This window comes from Diabrotica virgifera, chromosome 2, assembly GCF_917563875.1.
Source record: "Diabrotica virgifera virgifera chromosome 2, PGI_DIABVI_V3a".
Lineage (NCBI taxonomy): Eukaryota > Metazoa > Arthropoda > Insecta > Coleoptera > Chrysomelidae > Diabrotica > Diabrotica virgifera.
Window position 1 is genome coordinate 240,657,158 of NC_065444.1, and position 21,548 is coordinate 240,678,705.

General features: G+C 31.5%; 1 protein-coding gene across 1 annotated transcript in view; it reads left to right on the forward strand.

The window, feature by feature from the left end:
* LOC114335431 (uncharacterized) overlaps positions 1–21,548 on the forward strand; it is a 561,026-nt gene that overhangs the window by 335,003 nt on the left and 204,475 nt on the right. The window contains exon 4 of the mRNA XM_050645032.1: positions 8,266–8,320. Coding sequence (XP_050500989.1) covers positions 8,266–8,320 — 55 coding nt within the window. The remainder of the gene's footprint in view (positions 1–8,265; positions 8,321–21,548) is intronic.

Sequence of the window (21,548 nt, forward strand, 5' to 3'; positions counted from 1 at the left end):
CAGAGGAGTATCCCAATTAAAACTGTCACTGTGAGAGTGGCATTTCTTAAATTCGTCCGATACGTCTAAAGGTGGGAAACAATCAATATAATGTCAATCTATAAGTTACTATCGCTAAATTTAACACCTCCACTAGGTTCATCTCTTTTTATCTCACAACTTAATATGTTTTCCATCTTTTGCTATTGTTATTTTGCCGGTTATTAGTGCGCTCATCACTGTATACCTTTCCTTTAAACAAAAAAGAAAGGCATATAAAACATAGCTAGACTTTAGTCCAGAGATATAAGGCATTTAATGCACTTACCATTGTCAAGTCAGGTAGTAATGCTTTTTCCTGATGCTTGAAGTAAACTGTCTCTCCCGCTCAAAGTGGTCACTTAAATAGTAGACCTTCGCGCACTTGTCTCTACCAATCCTTGGGAGGGCTTCTTGTGATTGGTCCTGTACGCGTGTAGGTAGGTTGGTCCTACTCATCAGCCTGTTACGTGATTTATTTTTGTATTCATCAACACCATTTTTCTCGAAGCATATCTTTGGTTTAGATTGTTTGGATTTTTTTTCAATTTCTATTGCTTGCCTGATTTCACGTTTCCTTCTAATTTCAATGTTAGTTACGACCGTCATTTGGTTCAAGTTTATTGTACCCTGTATTTCAGACATAGTTCCCATTAGTCTGGGCTGATTATCGGAGAATAGGCCATATTTGGGAAAAGTTATTTACCAGCAATTTTATTGCTGGAATCGAATCTTATTATTGTATGCATTAATAATATACGTATGCAAAGTCCGCAGATAGTGTGCTACTTTTTTTATAAACAAAATGGCGCCCGAAAATCGTGTTTTTTTCAATTTTTGCTCTATAACTTCAAAGATTTAACTTTACACCAAAAACACTCAAATAAAAATTCACCGCAATTAAATTATGCATAGAGACGTGTTTTTCCCGATTCACTTCGACGAAAACTTTCCCCGTCAAAAGCGGATTTTTCCAACAAAATCTTTAATTTTCAACTAAAATTTTAGATTCTTTCTTCTTCTTTTGCCCTTTAATTCGTCCAATTCTGAACATAGGCTTCCCCCAGTTTCCTCCATTCGCTTCTGTCTAGTGCTTTCTGTTTCCAGTGCGTTCCTCCTATCTTTTTAATGTCGTCTCCCCATCTCATCTGGGGTCGTCCTCTTGCTCTCTTTCCTGTCCATGGTCTCCATTGTTGTATCGTGCTATTCCACCTATTGTCCGTTTGTCTAGCGTTATGACCTGCGAATCTCCATTTTAGCCTGGTTATATGTTGACCTGCGTCTTTGACTTTTGTTCTATTTCTGACCCAGTTGTTTTGCTTTTTGTCTGTCAATTTTACTCCTAACATTGCTCTGTCCATGGCTCTTGGTGTCTTTATTATTTTATCCATGTTTGCCTTGGTCAAGGTCCATGTTTGGCATGCGCATGCCAAGCATGCCAAAATTTTAGATTAGTAATTGTTAATCAATAATTAAATAGCTTGGTAATCTAAAAGCCCTTTTTGTATAGATAATAATTCCAGAAGCCGATGGAAATTAAGTGAACAGTTTAGCAACAATTGAATTGTTAATTAAAAATTTACGGTCGCTATAATAACGACAATAATTATGATACATAAGAATAACTATGATTTTTTTTTATAAAAAGACGCTATACCTATCTAATGTACTTTACAGAATTGAAATTGGACTATTTAGGCGGCCTCAGGAATATTTTAAAATTTTAAACAATTTTTTGGCCTGTAAACAAATAAAATATCTCAGTAAATATTAAACTAAATTAAATTGTAAAAGCGGCATTCGAAAAACAGCGACAGGGAGATTCTTTTAAAAGAAGAAATGTTTAATTATGATGAGTAGTTCCTGTGATACAACCGGTCAAAGTTGACCAGAATTTACAGCAAATGTATAAACAATAGGATCATAATTTTTAAACCATCACCTTTTTATTTTTGTCCTCTTTCTCCAAGCCAGTTTTCATATCCTTAAAATGCTCATAACATATATTATTATAATAAAAACTATCGATAGTACGTATGAAAATTGTCAAAAATAGCAAAATTCCAATCAAAAATTAGGTTGGAGAAACTGTAACCCTCAAAGTTCAAAATCGGTTTACGTTAAAAAAATGCATTTTCTCGGCTTCCCATGGAGCAATTTCCTTCATTCTTTTTTTGTTCCCAAGTAACTCTAGTAGAGCCATCGAACTAACGCATTATTAAATGTCAGACTTGCTTTTGTTTTGTTATAATAGATTAAGTTATTTATAAGAACAGAAAACTACATATTTTTTCCAGTTGTAGGCTTTTTTTTACATAAACTTACTACAAGTGTACCTTTTAAAGTTAAAAACATAAATATTCTTATTTGAAAGCTGTATAATTATTTAGACAATTTTGTTTTGTTACAATTAATTTATTTATTTATTATAACACAAAATTTTAATTTGTTTAAATAAAAATTGTTTAAATAAAAATTGTTCAAATAATTATACAGCTTTCAAATGAGAATATTTATGTTTTTAACTTTAAAAGGTACACTTGTAGTAAGTTTATGTAAAAAAAGCCTACAACTGGAAAAAATATGTAGTTTTCTGTTCTTATAAATAACTTAATCTATTATAACAAAACAAAAGCAAGTCTGACATTTAATAATACGTTAGTTCGATGGCTCTACTCGAGTTACTTGGGAACAAAAAAAGAATGAAGGAAATTTCTCCATGGGCAGCCGAGAAAATGCATTTTTTTAACGTATACCGATTTTGAACTTTGAGGGTTACAGTTTCTCCAACCTAATTTTTGATTGGAATTTTGCTATTTTTGACAATTTTCAAACATACTATCGATAGTTTTTATTATAATAATATATGTTATGAGTATTTTAAGGATATGAAAACTGGCGTGGAGAAAGAGGACAAGAAAAAAGGTGATGGTTTAAAAATTATGATCCTATTGTTTATATCTTTGCTGTAAATTCTGGTCAAGTTTGACCGGTTGTATCCCAGGAACTACTCATCATAATTAAACATTTTTTCTTTTAAAAGAAGCTCCCTGCTACTGCTTTTCGAATGCCGTTTTAACAATTTAATTTAGTTTAATATTTCCCGAGATATTCTATTTGTTTTTAAGCCAAAAAATTGTTTATAATTTTAAAATATTCCTGAGGCCGCCTAAATAGTCCAATTTCAATTCTATAAAGTACATTAGATAGGTATAGTGTCTTTTTATGAAAAAATCATAGTTATTCTTATGCATCATAATTATTGTCGTTATTATAGCGACCGTAAATTTTTAATTAACAATTCAATTGTTGCTAAACTGTTCATTCAATTTCCATCGGCTTCTGGAATTATAATCTATACAAAAAGGGCTTTTATATTACCAAGTTATTTAATTATTGACTAACAATTACTTATCTAAAATTTTAGTTGAAAATTAAAGATTTTGTTGGAAAACCCCGCTTTTTACGTGGAAAGTTTTGGTCGAAGTAAATCGGGAAAAACACGTCTCTATGCAGAATTTAATTGCGGTGAATTTTTATTTGGGTGTTTTTGGTGTAAAGTTAAAATCTTTATAGTTATAGAGCAAAAATTGAAAAAAACACGTTTTTGGGGCGCAATTTTGTTTATAAAAAAAGTAGCACACTATCTGCGGACTTTGCACACCTATATTATTAATACATACAATAATACGATTCGATTCCAGTAATAAAATTGCTGGTAAATAACTTTTCCTTGTAATTTGCTAATTAGCCTAGAGTACATATGAAATATCGTATGACAAAATATTTCCCGTGTTCATAGAATACACTGATATAAAAACTCGAAAGTAGCTCTTAAATTTCTTCAGCCAAAACGACGACCCAACAAACAAAGCAAACTTATCGCAATCTGCAAACCAGACACAGACACTTCACTACCAGTATCTAATGATTCATCTATAAAAACATTCGTATGAGGTGAGAACACATCCTAGCCGACTAACAAATGTCCTGGCTTAAGAGTCACTTCTGCGTATGGTTGCAACTGTTAATCTAGAAATTTTTCAGTGGTTGTAGAGGAGATCCAATAGAACTATCTCCTAGACACAATGATAATCCTGTCTTATGTACCTTGGTTACGACGTAGAGTTTTGGACATCTTGACAACTTCTTTCAAGAGTCCATTCACTCACGATAAAATATTGCAAAACCAAGGATTTTAAAGAACCGCTTGGATTGGCAAGAAAATTGACATATACGTGGCTAACATGTCAAAGATAAAAGTTGATATTGTGCCAAATGTGTGTGCTTTCAGCCTGGGGGTGAAAAAATAAACGTTCAAAATAAGTCTGGAAGTGGATAAATTGACTAATTCTAAGCAACTTTTATTCTATAGAGTTTTTTCGCTAGTCAATAATTTTCAAATTATTTGCTAATAAATAATATAATGTTCAATTTTCAACCAAAAAAGCAAGTTTTTAGATGATTGTTCGGAAATAACTCAAAAAATATTTTATCGAAAACATATTCTTAGCAAAAATATAGCTTATAAAAGTGTGAAAAAAACGGTGTATTTTATATTTATATATTTATATTTCTAAGGAAAAGTTGCTTCGAATTAATCAGTTTATCCAATTCTGAACTTATTTTAAACGTATCTTTTTTCACTCCCCAAGATGGGGTGGTACTCACTTCATGGCAAAAGCACATATTAGCTCAATATCACTTTCTTCTTTGTCATATTAGCTATATGTCAGCCCAATTTCATGTCAATCCAAGGGGTTCTTTAAAATTCGAAGCAAAATCTATGAGTAAATGGACTACAAGATCACAAATGGAACTGTAGTTCTTTCTTGATATCTGAAACTTTTATTTCCTTTAGATATGTTGTAGGGTACGATGCGATTCTTCGATATACTGTAACGTTTAGATTAATTGAATAAACATCCTTAAAGAAATCACGGCATACAAGAAATAGCTATTTGTATAACAAGGGAGGAAAGTGCTACTTTTCCTCCCGAGAATGAAGTTTACTGCCCGACGCGTAGCGGAGGGCAGTAATCATTCAAGGGAGGAAAAGACACTTTACTCCCATGTTATACATATGGTTTTTCCACCTTCCTCAAATAATAAGTCCTTTTTTCATTTTTACTTAATTTATTTATGTAACTAACCAACAAAATTTATTAGAACTAAAACTAACAAGTAGGTACAATATAACTGTCAACTGTCAAATATAAGTCAAATTAGCAATGTAAACATTGTTAAATCAGAATAACAATTTACTGTTTTTTACCATTCTGCAAAATACAGAGTGTTTTTAAATAAACGTTAAAATGTATAGATACTTACGTAATAGAAAATAGATATTGTACAGGGGGCCAATAAGTTATATTTCATGAATGAAATACCATATGACGTCACTTTTACTTTTCCTCCCTAGGGAAGAAAAGTACAACTTTGCTCCCTACAATCAGGTCCGGAAAAGTATACTTTCAGTAGAGGTAGGCGGAAATAAATATTTAATTATACGAAAAATACTAGAAAGAAACAAAGAAATACAGAAGGAAGTACAGAAATATCTTAGGAACAATATTCGATCGAGAATGCACAAACAAATGTACTGTAATTCTATTTTTATAGTGTTATGTTAAAAATAATGCAAAGTGTATTGTTCCTCCTCGTATACAAGAACAATGTCCCGTATTTAATTTTTTCGTTCGGATGCTTCGAAATTTATTGTCTTGGGTTGACCCTTTGCCAAATTCTTGTACATTTACCTTCTGTCGAACATCTAAGGCATTTCGACTAAGACACGTTCTTGACATTCCAACTTTCATTTTAAAACACTTGGACCTTTCTACTGCTCCGGAAACGACACCCTAATCGGTCCCTAACCCTTCGCAACTATCCCCATTGTAAAGTTTACAATCTTGCAATTAAACCTTCGACCTCCTGCCCTTTTAACCCTGTTCGGAGTCCTTTTTGGGCGCCTACGTGAACTACAGGATGTACTAATTTACTAATTTACTAATTTACATTAGAACTGTTTTCAAATATCTTCAAATAAACGAAGAAAATATATTATATTAATAAAAAAATATGAAAAAAATATTTTTAAGAACGCTTTTCTTTAGTTACGAGTGACTAAAATTAAACATATTATAAAAAAATCAACTAAAAAGCAAAAAAATAAAAAAATTAAAAAATCTAACACATTCGTCAAAGAAAAGCGTGGCGCGTCTTCATCGAATAAACAGTTTTCGCACCACGCTTTTCTTTAACGAATGTTAGATTTTTTCACCTTTTTTTTTATTTTTAGTTGATTTTTTTATAATATGTTTAATTTTAGTCACTCGTAACTAAAGAAAAGCGTTTCATAAAAATATTTTTTTCATATTTTCTTATTTTTTTTTTTAGTCTTACACTTTTCAAACATTAAAATATATCGTCATGTTTATTAAAATAGGTATAAAACAGATGATGTACAAACATGAAAACTAGTCGGAATCGGCAAAAAATTTCAAACTTTATTGTTAATTTATAAAGCATAACGTAAACAGTTAACGTTAAAAGTGAAATTATGTATAGTTCTGTATAGATCTGTAAAAGTTTCAAGTTTCTTCATTGTAAAAAACAAGAGAATTTAAGCATTTTCCGTTAACATCGTTTTTTATTTAAACAATTAATAAACAAAAATTTTTTTTATTGACTATCCGTGTATGCATATGCCTGCAAATTTTCATTCCTTTGGATTGAAGAAAAGTCAGTCAAAGTCGTCTAAAGGTTTGTTGCAAACTATTAAAGAAAAGAAAAGCGTTTAAAAAACGGTTTTCTGCTGTAGATACGGTTTTCTAACTTTTATTAAAAAATGTTTAGACTTAAAATTAGAACAATCAGTTCTAGTCCATGTGGGGAGACCGCTCCCGTCTGAAAAACATTTCTAATTCGGTTTCTCTGCGGATTCATATTCAAAAATGTCCCCAAATCAAATGACACATTTTAAATCCGGGCAAATAATATTTGAAGGTATATTGAATAATCTCTTACCGATTTTGGAACAAAGTCATTTAAACAAGTTAGAATCATCGAACCATTTTGTCTTCCAATGGGATGGCGTAGGTGGCCATATGCCAAAAGAGTTTAAACTAGATTGGAGACTACGATATTTTACTTCTAGAATACGTTTCTAAGAGTCCCGACTTGTCCCTGAGAGAAACTTTCACGCCCCTTTGTGGCGCGAAATAAAAAAAAACATTGGGGAAACATACTGCTAGGTCCGTCAATGAATTGAAGCAAAACTTCCAAAAATATGGGATTCATTTACACCAGAGTGTAGCCAAAACATTGTAAAAACTATGCCTCGAAGAATTTTGAATTTAATTAAAAAAAATAAAAGGGATGTCTCAGATGTAAACTTTCACATTTGTTTCGTTAAAATTAGATATTGTTTACGTTTTTTTTAATTTGTTGTTATTCTGTTCAATTAATCGTTTTTATTAATTTAAAACATATTTTGTGTACTTCTGGAAATCCACAAATTATCGGTGAATTAAAACTTTTAAAGTTTAGGTATGCTTGACTTTTGGTTGGTTCTATAAAATTGGATATTCTTTTCAATCTGCATTGGGCCAACTTATATGGGAAGGGGCTCGTAATTGTACAATTTTATTTTTTTAATGTTAAGTGTACTAAACTATATTATTTACATTGCTATTGCTAGGAATATTAACAGAAGTGACAGTATTGAAGGTAGTGTTAACGTGTCAGTACTTTTACTATTTTTTGAGACATTAATTTTATTACGGCCATTTTCACGCACACGAATCTTAAATGACAAGCGTTGTCGTAATAAAATACAAAGTTGATGACAATCTTATTGTCAAAGCCGTTACCTAGCTACACAAAATCGTCCCGAAAATAAAAAAAAGCGTCCCGAAGTGAAAAGTTAGTCCCAAAAGTAGCTACTTGCGGTACGAATTGTGTAAAATAGTAATTTCGATTTAATAAATCATACCGAAAGTTTTATTTTCGGAACGGCTGCAGAAAAAAATATTTTCCAATACAAAAAAATACTGGGGTTTAATTCAAAAATTCAAAATAATTCGTCCCACCTAGCACTACGTTTTTTAAAATTCCCTTGATATTATTAGAAAGGTTAATAAAGAAATAACACAATCTTCAACTGACAATATTTAATATGTATAATTGTCCAATTTTATTTTTTTAATGTTAAGTATACTAAACCATTTTATTTGTTTTTTGCAGGTATGTACACCTTGTTGTTGAAAACCTAAAACTAGATTCCGCTGCAGTGAAAACGGTAAGACCAACAGCTTTTCACAATATACACTTAACTCCATAACATTTTCCAACACCGAGTGTGCCACGACTACTTCAACAACAATAGAAACGTGCCCCACCCGGTGCGTCAAACTTTGTAATACAATTTAATAGGCATTAGCCCCCAGATAGGGTCAACATTGATAGGAGCCGACACGTCGTCGTCGGAAGGGTGGCGCTCTCTCGAAGGGTGCAGATATACAAAGGGCTCCGTCGTCGGTCGCGCGAGTGTGCCCACCAATTGCCCTTGCACAACAGATAGATAGATATCGGTATTGTTCGACGTGCGGCCTCAGGTAATGTTGGGGTTGCTGACTTTCAAGTGTGATTAAAATCCGGTTTAAATTGTTTTGTTTTTTTTTGTATGAAGTTGTGTCACAAATTCTTTCTAAAATAAATTGAATGAAAATTTTTTGTATAAAAGGTATATTTATTTAAAAAAACTCTTAAAGGGCTGCATATATCACAGACGTTTTCGCTCTAAGTAGAGCATCATCAATACTCTTACAGGCATGACATGCGGGGCCACCAAAAATACTGTTAAATAATTTTTATGGGGAAAATTTAAAAAATTAATTCTATGTCAAAGACCATGAGACCGTAAATTCATGACCCTGTATATGGTCAAATTTTGTAAATAAAATAATTTAGCCGTAAGAATTGTTTCGCGGAAGAGAACAATTTTAGTGGTAAAGTTTCTAAGAACAATTTATACATTTCACCAGAATGGACCACAAACGCTTGTTTAGAAAGTTCATGGATACCGCGTTGATTGAACAATAGACAGTGCTTCCTAAATGGTATCCTAGAAAGAAACGATGGTAAACAATTTTGTTTAGTTTAAAATAGAGGATTTTTGTAGATTGTAAGTAAAATTAATTTTAATATCTCCTGGAAATTGATAAGTAGGAAAATTTGTATACAATACTATTTGTTCTTAAGAAAAAAAAAGTAGGGGTATGATGTGTGGAGAATGCTTGTGATTGGCTAGGAGACCGATGGAAAGAGAATGGAGTAGTGAGTTTCAAATTGATTAGAGAAAGAGGAATTCATTGTGTAATTACCATCGAAAGCAATCAGTCGAGTTTGAAAGTAGTATTTTTGTGTAAAGTGTGTTAATTTGGTGGCCGTGGAAGCAGATTTGTGTGAGACGAAATCGTGATCAAGTCGAGAAGTATAAACTCCTTGTGTCCGAATAGATTCCAGTTTCTGTATGGAACGAGTAGCCGTATTATATAAATTTTATAGATTATTTCATTCCTAGGAGATTCTGACCAATAGAAAGCTACAGACATGCAAATTAAGGTGATAATTTTTGATAATCTCCCGTCGTTAAGCATATTACGTCAGATGCCCTTCGTTGCTACGAAAAAATACATTCAGTGACATTAATGACAAATGTTTTAAAAATTATAAAAGTGATGACTTTCAACCGTCAAATACATATTTATAACAACAGTTTTATTCATGAAATAATCGCAACAAATTGCACTCGAACTCTAAAATTAATATAGAATTTTTGCCCTCATGACACTTTGACATAATTTCACTCGCCTTCGGCTCGTGAAATTAAAACTGCCAAAGTGACACTCGGGAAAAATTCAATAATTTTAGAGCTCTTGTGCAATTACTACTGAAAATATAAGTAATCTATTTAAAAGGTGGAAATTAAATTTTGTTTTTTTTTTTAATAATAATAAGTACAGTATACCGATTCGATTGAATGAATTTTGGTTTACAAAAGGAGATAACAGAATTAAAGTTTTTTTTGATTAGATAAGAGAGTTTACAACAGAAGAAAGTTTAGCATAAATTTGAAATTTCTTTATATTTATGAAATTTCTTTAAAATCCATTCGAACAAATGCTCGTCGACGAATTTTACATTAGATGAATTGTGCATTCGACCAACTGTTTGTCGACCAAATGTTGTCGACTAATTTTCCGTCGACGAAGTGTTGTCGACCAACTTTCCTAGACCCCTTATTATTCATTCCGTTCGGTTTATGTTGTTTCCATTTTGTTCTTCACTTCTTAATTTCTTTATTTATCAACTTTTATAATATCTTTTACTTCTTCTCAGCAACTAACTTTCGTCGTTTTTTGTCGCAAATATAACGCGATACTATTATTTACTGAACTAGACTTTTGGAGGAGAGTCGCAAGAACATCTCGGTTGGAATATATAAGAAAAGCCGGCGTTAGGAGACAAATGTAGTACAAAAAAATATAATAGAATAGACATGGAAAAACATTCACTTGTATGGCATGGAAACATCAGAAGCAAAACAAAACGCCCCCTTTAAATATACAAATGTTCTTTCATAACAATTCTGTATAGCCCGATCAGGAAACACGACATTTTACGAAAACCTCCAAAAAAATAAAGGAAGGAAGAAAATTTGGGAATAGGTAGTTGAAATTGTCTATTATTATATAAGAAAAAGTTTACAATTCTACATCCCCTCCATTTTACAAAAATTGGGAAATACGGGGTGAAAAATATTTTCTCGGGATTGAAAAAATATACGTTTAAAATAAGTCCGAAATTGTATAAAATGACTAATTCTAAGTAGCTTTTGTTCCATAGAGTTTTTTCAATAAGTTAATACTTTTCGAGATATTTGCGAATGAATATGTTAATTTTTAACAAAAAAAACATGTTTTGGACGGTTTTTAGCAGATAACTCAAAAAGCAAGTATTTTAGCGAAAAAAAAAAATTCTTAGCAAAAATATAGCTTTTAAAAAACTGAAAAAAAATGGTGTATGCATGAGGTCTGTAAACCCAGTAGATGCAGAGTTGTAGCTAATGAAAAGTAGGTTCTTCTTTCTAATGAAATAAGTCAAAACGGAGCTCTTTTCTGGGAAAATTTTTTACAACTTTTTTAAAGTGCTTAAAAAACGGTTTATTTTTGTTTTTTAAAAAAATTCTAACATTAATAGCAAGTGAGTTACGCTCAAAATATTGCTGATCTTTTTTATTTTTTGCTAACAAAATCGCGAAAATCACCCCCTAACTAGCTCCCCCAAAAAAAATTAATCGTTACCGCTTCACAAGTTACTTTACTTTATATATTGTTTATTTTAGCTATAAGTTTCATTGGTTCAAAGTGCTCATTTTTGAAAAAAATTGGGATTAAAATAAAACATTTTTTTATTTTTGAAAAAAAATGGAATTTTGTATGGAATTAACTTAATTATTAGTGATACCAAGAATCTCAAAGAGTAATAAAATGTTCGTTTTGCGTTTCTGAACATTTTTGATTTTTTGTTTTCTTGTTGTACAAAAATAATTGGTTATGCTATGGCTGTTCAAAATTTGCCTAAACTCGTGAATAGTTACTCGTTCAAGCCATTTTAACTACAAATTTTTGAAAAATAAGCACTTTAAACCGATGAAACTTACAGATCATATAAATAATACATAAGCAAAGTAATTTGTCAAGTGTTAATGATAAAATTTAATTGTGATTTTCGCGATTCTTTTCCCAAAAAATAAAAGGGACCAGCAATATTTTGAGCGTAACTCACTAACTTTTAATGTTAAAAGTTAAAAAAAAAACAACAATAAACCTGTTTTTAAACATTTTAAAAAAGTTGAAATGAATTTTCCCCGAAAAGTGCTCCGTTTTTGGGTTATTTCACATTGAAATATTCGATTTGGAATTTGACGAAGAAGATCCTACTTTTCATTAGCTCCAACTCTGTTTTCAACCTCATCCCTGCAAAAAAATTTTTAAATTTTTTATAAGCTATATTTTTGCTTAGAATATCTTTTCGATAAAATACTTACTTTTTGAGTTATCTCCGAAAAACCGTCCAAAAACATGTTTTTTTTTTGTTAAAAATGAACATGTTAACTCGCAAATAACTCGAAAAGTATTAACTTGCGAAAAACCTCTATAAAACAAAAGTTGTTTAGAATTAGTAATTTTATCCAATTCCGGACTTATTTTGAATGTATATTTTTCACCCCCGAGAAGGGTGTATTCCCCTCCATTTTTGTAAAATGGAGGGGATGTAGAATTGTAAACTTTTTTGATATACAGTTGAGTCCGCGAGTCTTAACCCGTGCGTCATCACTTAAAGCATACGAAATAAGTCGGAAATCTATTTCACGCAACAACAACTGACATAAAGTGGCTACTGTTCCGATTACGGGTTTTATTATAAAATTTGACATTATCAAATATATGGAATGTCAAATGTAAGTTTTGCGTCAAAATTTTTTCGCAGAATTACAGCTACATTTGAAGTAGCTTAATAAATTCTTTTATTATTATTGATTAATAAATAAATAAACAATTTATAAAAAAATTAAATAACATATTTTATTTTTGTTATTTTATTCACTTTGACGGAAATCTAAACACAGTCATTTCTTTACTGTGTGAATGACGTTAGCTTTGTATGTTTTAAATATTAATTGCCTAAATATATAATTATTTACCTTAAAATTTCAAAGCCCAATATAAAATTATGTACTTGTGAAAACAACCGTTTGTGTAATATATAGTCCGTTCTTTAACGGTAAAATATTGCAAAACCTCTAAATTTTAAAGAACCGCTTGGATTGACATGAAATTTGGAATACACATAGCTAACAAGTCAAAGAAAAAAAGTGATATTGTGCCGATATGTGCTTTTGCCCTGGGGGTGGTTTTCACCCCCTCTTGGGGGTGAAAAAATATTCGTCCAAATAAAGTCAGGAAATGGATAAACTGGCTAATTTTAAGTAACTTTTGATCTATAGAGTTTTTTCACTAAGTCAATACTTTTCGAGTTATTTAGCAGTGAATATGTTCATTTTTTCAACAGAATAACCACGCTTTTAGACGGTTTTTCGCAAATAACTCAAATAGTAAGTATTTTGTCGAAAAAACATTCTTAGCAAAAATATAGCCTGTAAAAAATTTAGAAAAATGGTGTATACATTACGTCTCTACACCTAGTAGAAGCAGAGTTATAGCTAATGAAAAATAGGTTCATATTCGTCAAATTCCAAATGGAATACTTTAATGTGAAATAACCAAAAATGAAGCACATTTCGGGAAAAACTCATTACAACTTATTTAAAGTGTTTAAAAAACGCTTCATTTTTGTTTTATAAAAAAATTTCTAGCATCAAAATTAAACAAGTTACGCTCAAAATAAAGTTAGTCCCTTTTGGTTTTGGTAAAAAAATCGAGAAAACCACCCCCTAATTAGTATCTTAAATGAACTTAATCGTTACGACTTCACAAGTTTCTTGACTCGTGTATATATTGTTTATATGATCTGTAAGTTTCATCGGTTCAAAGTCCTTACTATTGAAAGGGCTCTAGTTAAAATGGGTTGAACGAGTCACTGATCACGAATGTATGCAAATTTAGAAACACCAAATCTTAATCAATTTTTGTCTAACGGAAAAACAAAAAACTTCATGATATTCAGAAAAGCAAATCTGACTTTTTTCGTTTTTCGAGATTTTTGGTATCTCTAACAATTTTTAAGTTATTTTGAAAAAAAGCATATTTTTCAAAATTTAAATTTTTAAAAATTTTATTTTGAAACCAAATTTTTTCAAAAATAAGTACTTTGAATCGATGAAACTTATCATAGATCATATAAACACAACATAAATAAAATAATTTGTGGAGCGGTAACGATTAATTTCATTTAAGTTGCTAATTACGGTTGGTCTTCCCGATTTTTTTTTGCAAAAACAAAAGAGACCAACTTTATTTTGAGCGTAACTTGCTTAAAGTTAATCCTAGAAACTTCTCGTAAAAACAAAAATAAAGCTTTTTTTAAACACTTTAAAAAAGTTATAATCGGTTTTCCCCAAAAAGTGTTTAATTTTTTTGATATTTCACGTCGAAATATTCTATTTGAAATTTGGTGAATATGAATATATTTTTCATTGGCTATAACTCTAGTTCTACGAAATCCAGAGACCTAACGCGTACACCATTTTTTTAACTTTCGTATAGGCTATATTTTTGCTAAGAACGTTTTTTTCGACAAAATACTTACTTTTTGAGTTATTTGCAAAAAACCGTCTAAAAATGTGGTTATTTTGTTGAAAAATAAAGATATTCACTCGCAAATAACTCGAAAAGTGTTAACTTGGCGAAAAAGCTCTATAGAACAAAAGTTACTTAAAATTAGTTAGTTTACCCATTTCCGGACTTATTTTGGACATATATTTTTTCACCCCCAAGAGGGGGTGAAAGTCACCCCAGGTCAAAAGCACACATCGGCACAATATCACTTTTTTTCTTTGACATGTAAGCTATACGCATGCCAAATTTCATGTCAATCCAAGCGGTTCTTTAAAATTTAGAGCAAAAACCGTAAAAGAATGGAATAATAAAGAAACTTCAAAACGCAAAAATTCGACAAAAACTGCAAAAAGTTCAACTGACTGACAGCCACAAAATTAAACAAATCAGAAACGTCAAAATAATTGTGCTTAAAATATGAAAACATACCGAATAGGTACCGATTGTACCTATCTCTTTTCAATGCACTGAGTCTAGATGGTTCATAAAAATAACATGTGTTGTTACTTAATAACAAACGGCAGCTGGTTTGTCATGAGTTTTATGCATGGAAGAGAATGATGCTAGATAAAAAGTATGTGTTTTATCTCGCCAGGTATTAATGACGCACAGGTAAAGACTCGCGGACTCAACTGTAATAATAGACAATTTAAACTAACTATTCCCAAATTTACATCCTTCCTTTAATGTTTTTTTGGGTCAGATTGTTCTTTGATCGGGCTAGTAGCTAAAACTCCTTCCTTTGTTCGGCTTTCGCGCAACCTAGAAATGTCCTAAAAAATCTTTCCCATCTCTTTTGGCTGCCAAAATCCCCTTTTCTATGGTTTTTGCGATATTAGAAGAGAATTAAATTAAAAACATCAAAGGAAAAAATTGAAGAAAAGAAATTACAATGGACTGGGCACTTTTGTAGAATAAATGACAACAGACAAGTTAAAATGACATGGAAAGCGAGGCCGATAGGAAAAAACAGGAGAGGCCGACCGGGAACAATCTGGAATACAAGTGTGATGGAAATATTAAAGATTAGAGGAAAATCGTGGCAGGAAGCCAAATAATTAGGTAGGGACAGAAAAAAATGGCGTAAGTTCGCAGAGAACAACAAGTAAAGAAGACACCTCGACACTTTCCGGTATATAAGAGGAACATCGATTCGAAATAAAAAGTAATGAAACTAGTAGAGGTGTAAAATTATCGATGGGAACCTATAAATTTACATTACATTACATATAATTTTCCCTTTTAGACGTCTGTGACAGGAGAATTGTATAAAATTCTCATGTCACAGTGACAGGTGGCATACTCTTCCGATATATGTCTAAAAGTGGGACACTATATAATGTAATGTGAATTAAGTTTAGATATATTGATTATTTCCATCTCTAGTAGTTTCATCTCGTTTTATTTCACAGCTTACCATGTGTGTCCATGTTTTGCGTTATTTTGCCGGTTATTAGCGCGATCATCACTGTATTATACATCACTGATATTGCGATATTTTTTCAAACACAAAAAATATTGAACGAAGCATCCAACGCACGCATTTTATTTGAGCTCTAAACCTGATAACCAGCATCAGGTCAAATCCATTTTCGTCGTATCCTGTATTCTCAGTTTTTTATAGTATCAGGCGTACATATTCCGAACAATAAAAATAACAAAAAAAAAGATAATGGAGTTCCAGGCCTTGTTGCATACTTTATAACCATTTAATTTCACGGCCCATATACACATACGGATTTCCCATTTTCCTATAGATAATAATTACGGACCTAGGTTCGAGCGATGTACACTGCTGCGACGAACAACAAAAAAGGCTTTTTCGAACACGCTTCAATCGTGATTTCGGCTTTGTTACACAATACGCCCACTTCTGATAAATTATGGCTGAAATTAGTGGCGGTTTTATGTACATAATATAGGCATTTCTCGTGTTCGATGGAAGAACGTGGAGAAAAATTGGATATCAATATGTTCTCATAAAAAATAATGAAGAATGACGAAATAAATATGCGTAGGAGGTATCGACAGTGATATCTACTAAAGAAACCATCGAAAAAATATGACTGGAATTAGATTATACAAATTTGAAGGTAAATTGATTTAAGACTGCTTCAAATACCTACCTTGTATTACCCGTATGTAGGCTTGCTAATCTTTGTCAAATATAAACGTAGTTATTAAAATATATTTTTATATTCTTTTCATCTTATTCTGTAATTTTTCCGATGAGAAATTGTTTTTACCCATTTATAGTTATCCCCCTAAGTTTGGAGTCATTTGTGAATAACTGGTTGAAAACACAGAAACAATTGAAATTCTCAATCAAGTAGGTACTGACTTTTAAATAAACTAAATCATCTAAAACTTTCCAGAAAACATCTTTGTACTTATATTTTATCAAAAAGGTGAAAGCAAAATTTCGAATTTCGTCACTAAACTTTTGCGATTAAACTGTGCAATTCAGGAATCTGCACCTTTTACTTTAAAAGAGTTATAACTTTTATTAGAATAAGACTGAAAGCTTGAAACAGGTGAAATTTTACATTGTCTTCAGATAGGTCAGAAATATATATTACAAAAATTTCAGAAAAAAATTTTAAAACAGCGTTTTAGCGAGATAAACGCAAAAACATAATTTAATTATTCTGTTTTGTTTAAAATATATTTTTCGCTTGATTCTTGATATTATTTTTAATATAAAGGTTTCAACCCCCTAGTTGGGGTGGATTCTAACCCTAATATAATAGCACATGTCGGCATGGGGTTAATTTTCCAGCATATTCCCTACTTACTGTTATGGTTCCCCCACTTAAAATTCAAAATAAACTTTATTCTCGTTTTCAGCATCATCAAAGACATAAAGTAAGACCAAAATTAGCCATTCACCACTTATGGTCAGTATCTCAAGAAATAAGCGTTATTTAGGGGATTTACAACTTCGATATTAAACGTTGCACCATTTTTGAAGTTATATTTCTTTAGGCGCGATGGGAGTGAATTTTACATCAAAATCCTTAGTGCCGGACGCACGCGCGTTATACCTTTGTTCTGATTGGGTGTTCAAATGACATGTCAAAAATGATCCAATATGGCGGATGTAGCACAGCTGTGGTTTGATGTGGTCTATTTTTGTGGTTATGGCTCTTGTGTTATAAAATTTGTGAGAAGAGAAACAACAGACAAAAGTTAGTTAATAGTTATACTGCCCTTTTTAAATGGTTTTCGTATAAATTTTTGGACTTATTAACATAGAAAAGATGCCAGGTGTGGAAGCCCATCAAACAGAGAAGTGGAGTTTTATTCTGTGACTGCGGTTTTCAATCACAAAATTACTGATAAAAACCGATTATCTCGAAGGCGTAGAGATCTGTAGATAACATCAATCAAGCGGGACGATCTCATACAAAACTAAAGAATCAAAGAGTCGAGTAATGTTGTAATGACTTTTTAAATAGTTTTTAAAAGCGACAGGTACGTAATAATTGTAAATGTTTCAGTATCCTAATAAAAAATTTCATAGGTACCTACCTATTGGAAAAATTTAAAAAGAACCTACCAAAATAGTATGTAATGCTTTGATTTACATAATTTGATTACTATCCAAATTTCTATCAATATTTACCTAATATATTGTTTTCTTACTCATGTTTTGTTGTATTTTCTTTCAATTTCATTCAATTCTAAATAATTTCAATTCAAAATCAAAATAATTTGGTTAAATTCAGAACCGTCAAAAGTTTAATCCGTTTAGTTAGTTGATCTTCTCACGTGATGACACATGGTCTCCGTGGGTAAAAGTTAAAGGTGAATGAATTTCAATACTAACTTCGCTGATAAGTGGGTTCGAACCCCAATGGAAACTTTTATTTTTTTATTTTTTTTATACATTTTATGATTGTAAGTTTATTTCTTTTCAGAAAATACGTATTTAGTTAAAATTGTTTCCTACATTGTTCAGAAATCATTTGTGGCATTTTTCAATGTGTTTGTTTGTGTGTGTTTTATTCTTTTATTATTTTAATTTTTGGCACTGTTTAATAAAATTTTTTGAGAAGTAGTTAGTATTAAAATTAGTTTAATATTTAAATAGAATATAAATAAACTGTTTAAAGTATATTAATTTCGTTGAAATCATATAATAGAAGTATAATTTCTTACGTGCGTACACAGTACACGCACATTCTTTTTTTTTCTTTAAAACAATATCATCTAAAACTTTCCAGAAAACATCTTTGTACTGTATATTTTAGCAACAACGTGAAAGCTGAATTTCGAATTTCGTCACTCAACTTTTGCGATTAAACTTTGCAATTCAGGAATCTGCACCTTTTACTTTAAAAAAGTCATAACTTTTAGTAGAATAAGGCTGAAAGCTTGAAACAGGTCTCATTGTCTTCAGATAGGTGAGAAATATATTTATACTACAAAAATTTCAGAAAAAAGTTTTAAAATTGAACAGCGTTTTAGCGAGTTAAACGCAAAAAAAGTAATTTAATTATTTTTTATTTTTAGCGTAAAATTGCGATTTTCACAATGTTCTCACACATAGAATTCCAAATTAACTTCATTTTGTAATCGCAAAACATAACTTGCCGTAATTAACATATTTACGCTGTCGGACTAAAGAAACGATGCTGTAAATTTGTCGGACAAGAGATCGACAATCTTTTATAATGAATTATAAGTACTTTCCATTGAAAATTAAGAGTTTTGTAATAACAAAACTTTACTGCGCTAGAATGACATCTTGCGGGTGTCGGACTCGACAATCGTCCCCTTTTTGTTGTAGGACAAAAATAATTTATTTTATTTTAATATAATCTTGGATTAAAATGAAAAATTATAATTTTGCAATCACAAAACATAACCGCGCTAGAGCTCCTTGTTTAGAAATCCTCTAGGAAGCTTCTCTGTCTTCTAGGAATAATTACACATACAATATACTTGACCATTACACTAGATTTTTTCAAGCTCATTTTTTCGATCTGAAACTTTTGCCAATTTATTTAAATCGCCAAAATCTTCAGCTTTAATCCGTGTATCGCTTTTTGTTCTTAAAAGCCCAACCATTACGATTAGGGTTTATTTCTTCGTCGCATTCAATAACCCAATCTGAAAGGGTAATCATTCGTGAGACGGTCGAGCAGTCTGCGGTGGGGCGGCCGGAGAACGGAGGCGGCGACGACGAAGAAAAAATTAAATCGCCTCCAAGGCATACTCACTCCATTCCTTTCCATCCATCCATCCATCCATCCATCCATGTGCTCCTTCGGCATCTTTAATTTTCAAAGGAATGATTGCCACTTTTGAAAATCGTTTCCTGAGGCGTGGGCCGGGGGACGATGGGGCTAATATTCGCCACCTACAAGTGATAAATTAGCTGATTTCCATTTGCGGAATTGGCCGCTATGTTGCCAAGTTTGAAATATCACACTTACAATTTTTTGTTGATACAGTACAAAATAATAATTAAATATGATGATTATTTATATTATTCTTCTGCATTCAAAAGTATATTTATATGTTGCCTCTTCTAGCGTCAAACCGGCTCATCAAACGTCATGCCGATTGCTTTCTATATGGCGATTGTTAACATATTCTTTGAAAAGGGAAAAACTCAACTTATTACGTACAAAAATGAACAAAATAACTCTCAAATACTTATTTCAAGACAAGAAAAGAAGGTATACATGAATCTAAGGACTGCAAGGTAAGAGTTTGTCCAGTATTCCAACAAAATCAATAATTGCTTTTACTGGACATCCAAGTAAAAAGCGAAAATAAACCAAAATATTGGAGAGGACAACAAAAAGTCAAGTGGTGGATGTTAAAACCTGAGAAAGAAGGTCTATGCAGGTCAAACATAGCAGACAAAATGTGTTGGAACACAAAAGAAATTGAAATACTTGGCAAAACGCTAGGAATAAGCTAGAAAATAAAGAAATCTGGTGGTGGTCAAACGAAGTTCAAGAAAAAATTAAAGAAAATTATATAAACAGTGGCAAGAAAATAGGTCTGACGCAGATTTTCAAAACTACGTAATCGCCAAAAAGGAGGTGAAAGTAGCAGTAACAAAAGCTAAAGCAGAAACTAAAGCAGACGCGAAATTTTAATTTTAAAAATTTGAATCAATTTGGATATATCCGCGATTAAAAAATAAAATACTAATTAACAGAAAGGGTGTCAAAAAAGATGGTATAGTCTGTTCTCTAAACTCAGACACAACTGGCTAGTGATTTTAGTAAGTAATTTTGCCAATTTGGTAAAATTGGCAAATAAATAATTACTAAATAGTTAATAATTACCAAATAGTTAGTAATTTTGATAATTTTGGCAAAATTGGCCAAAAACAAAAAAATTACCAACTAAAATTCACTAGCCAGTTGTGTCTGAGTTGACCGAACAGACTATAACACGAAGTTTTGACAGAGCATCTGTTGAGTTAACGAATACAGTAGCAGCATTGGTCACCAAAATAACAAACGACGACATGGTTTAATCACTAACAAAAATAAATAAAGGAAAACAGTTGCACTTAGGAAAGTGTGGCGATGTTTAGGAGAGACCGAAACAAGTTAGTTTAAATTTTAATTTAAGAGAATTTTTGAAGTTGGACACATTATGTCAGACGAATGGAGAAGCAGTATGTTAGTAAATGTGTACAAAAACAAGGGATATATATAATATTGTTCAAACTACAAGGCCGTAAAACTACTTAATCACACCATAAAAATATGGGAGGGAGTAATTGATAGAGGGATACGGGAACAAACAGAAATATCCGAGAACTAAATTGGATTTATGGAAGAATAACATGTAATTTTCGTTATAAGGCAGTCGGTGGGAAAATAGAGGAATAAAGAAACAAACGCTCAAATAGTGGTCATTGATCCTGAGAAAGCATATGATAGAGCTTTCTTTGATATCCTTTGGTGAGCCCACAATAAACTACTACTAGTGTTAAGACAGGTCAGTTATTTATTTTTATTAGTTTTGGATTACATAACAGCAAAACCACAGGGTAATTAACATTCCCTGATGCTTAATGTATGCTGATGATGTGTTAGGAAGAAATAGTGAAAGCGGCTTATAACAAAAGCATTTGGAATGTTGATTTAAAGATTGAGATATTACAAACAAAATGATTTTTTTGGATGCTGA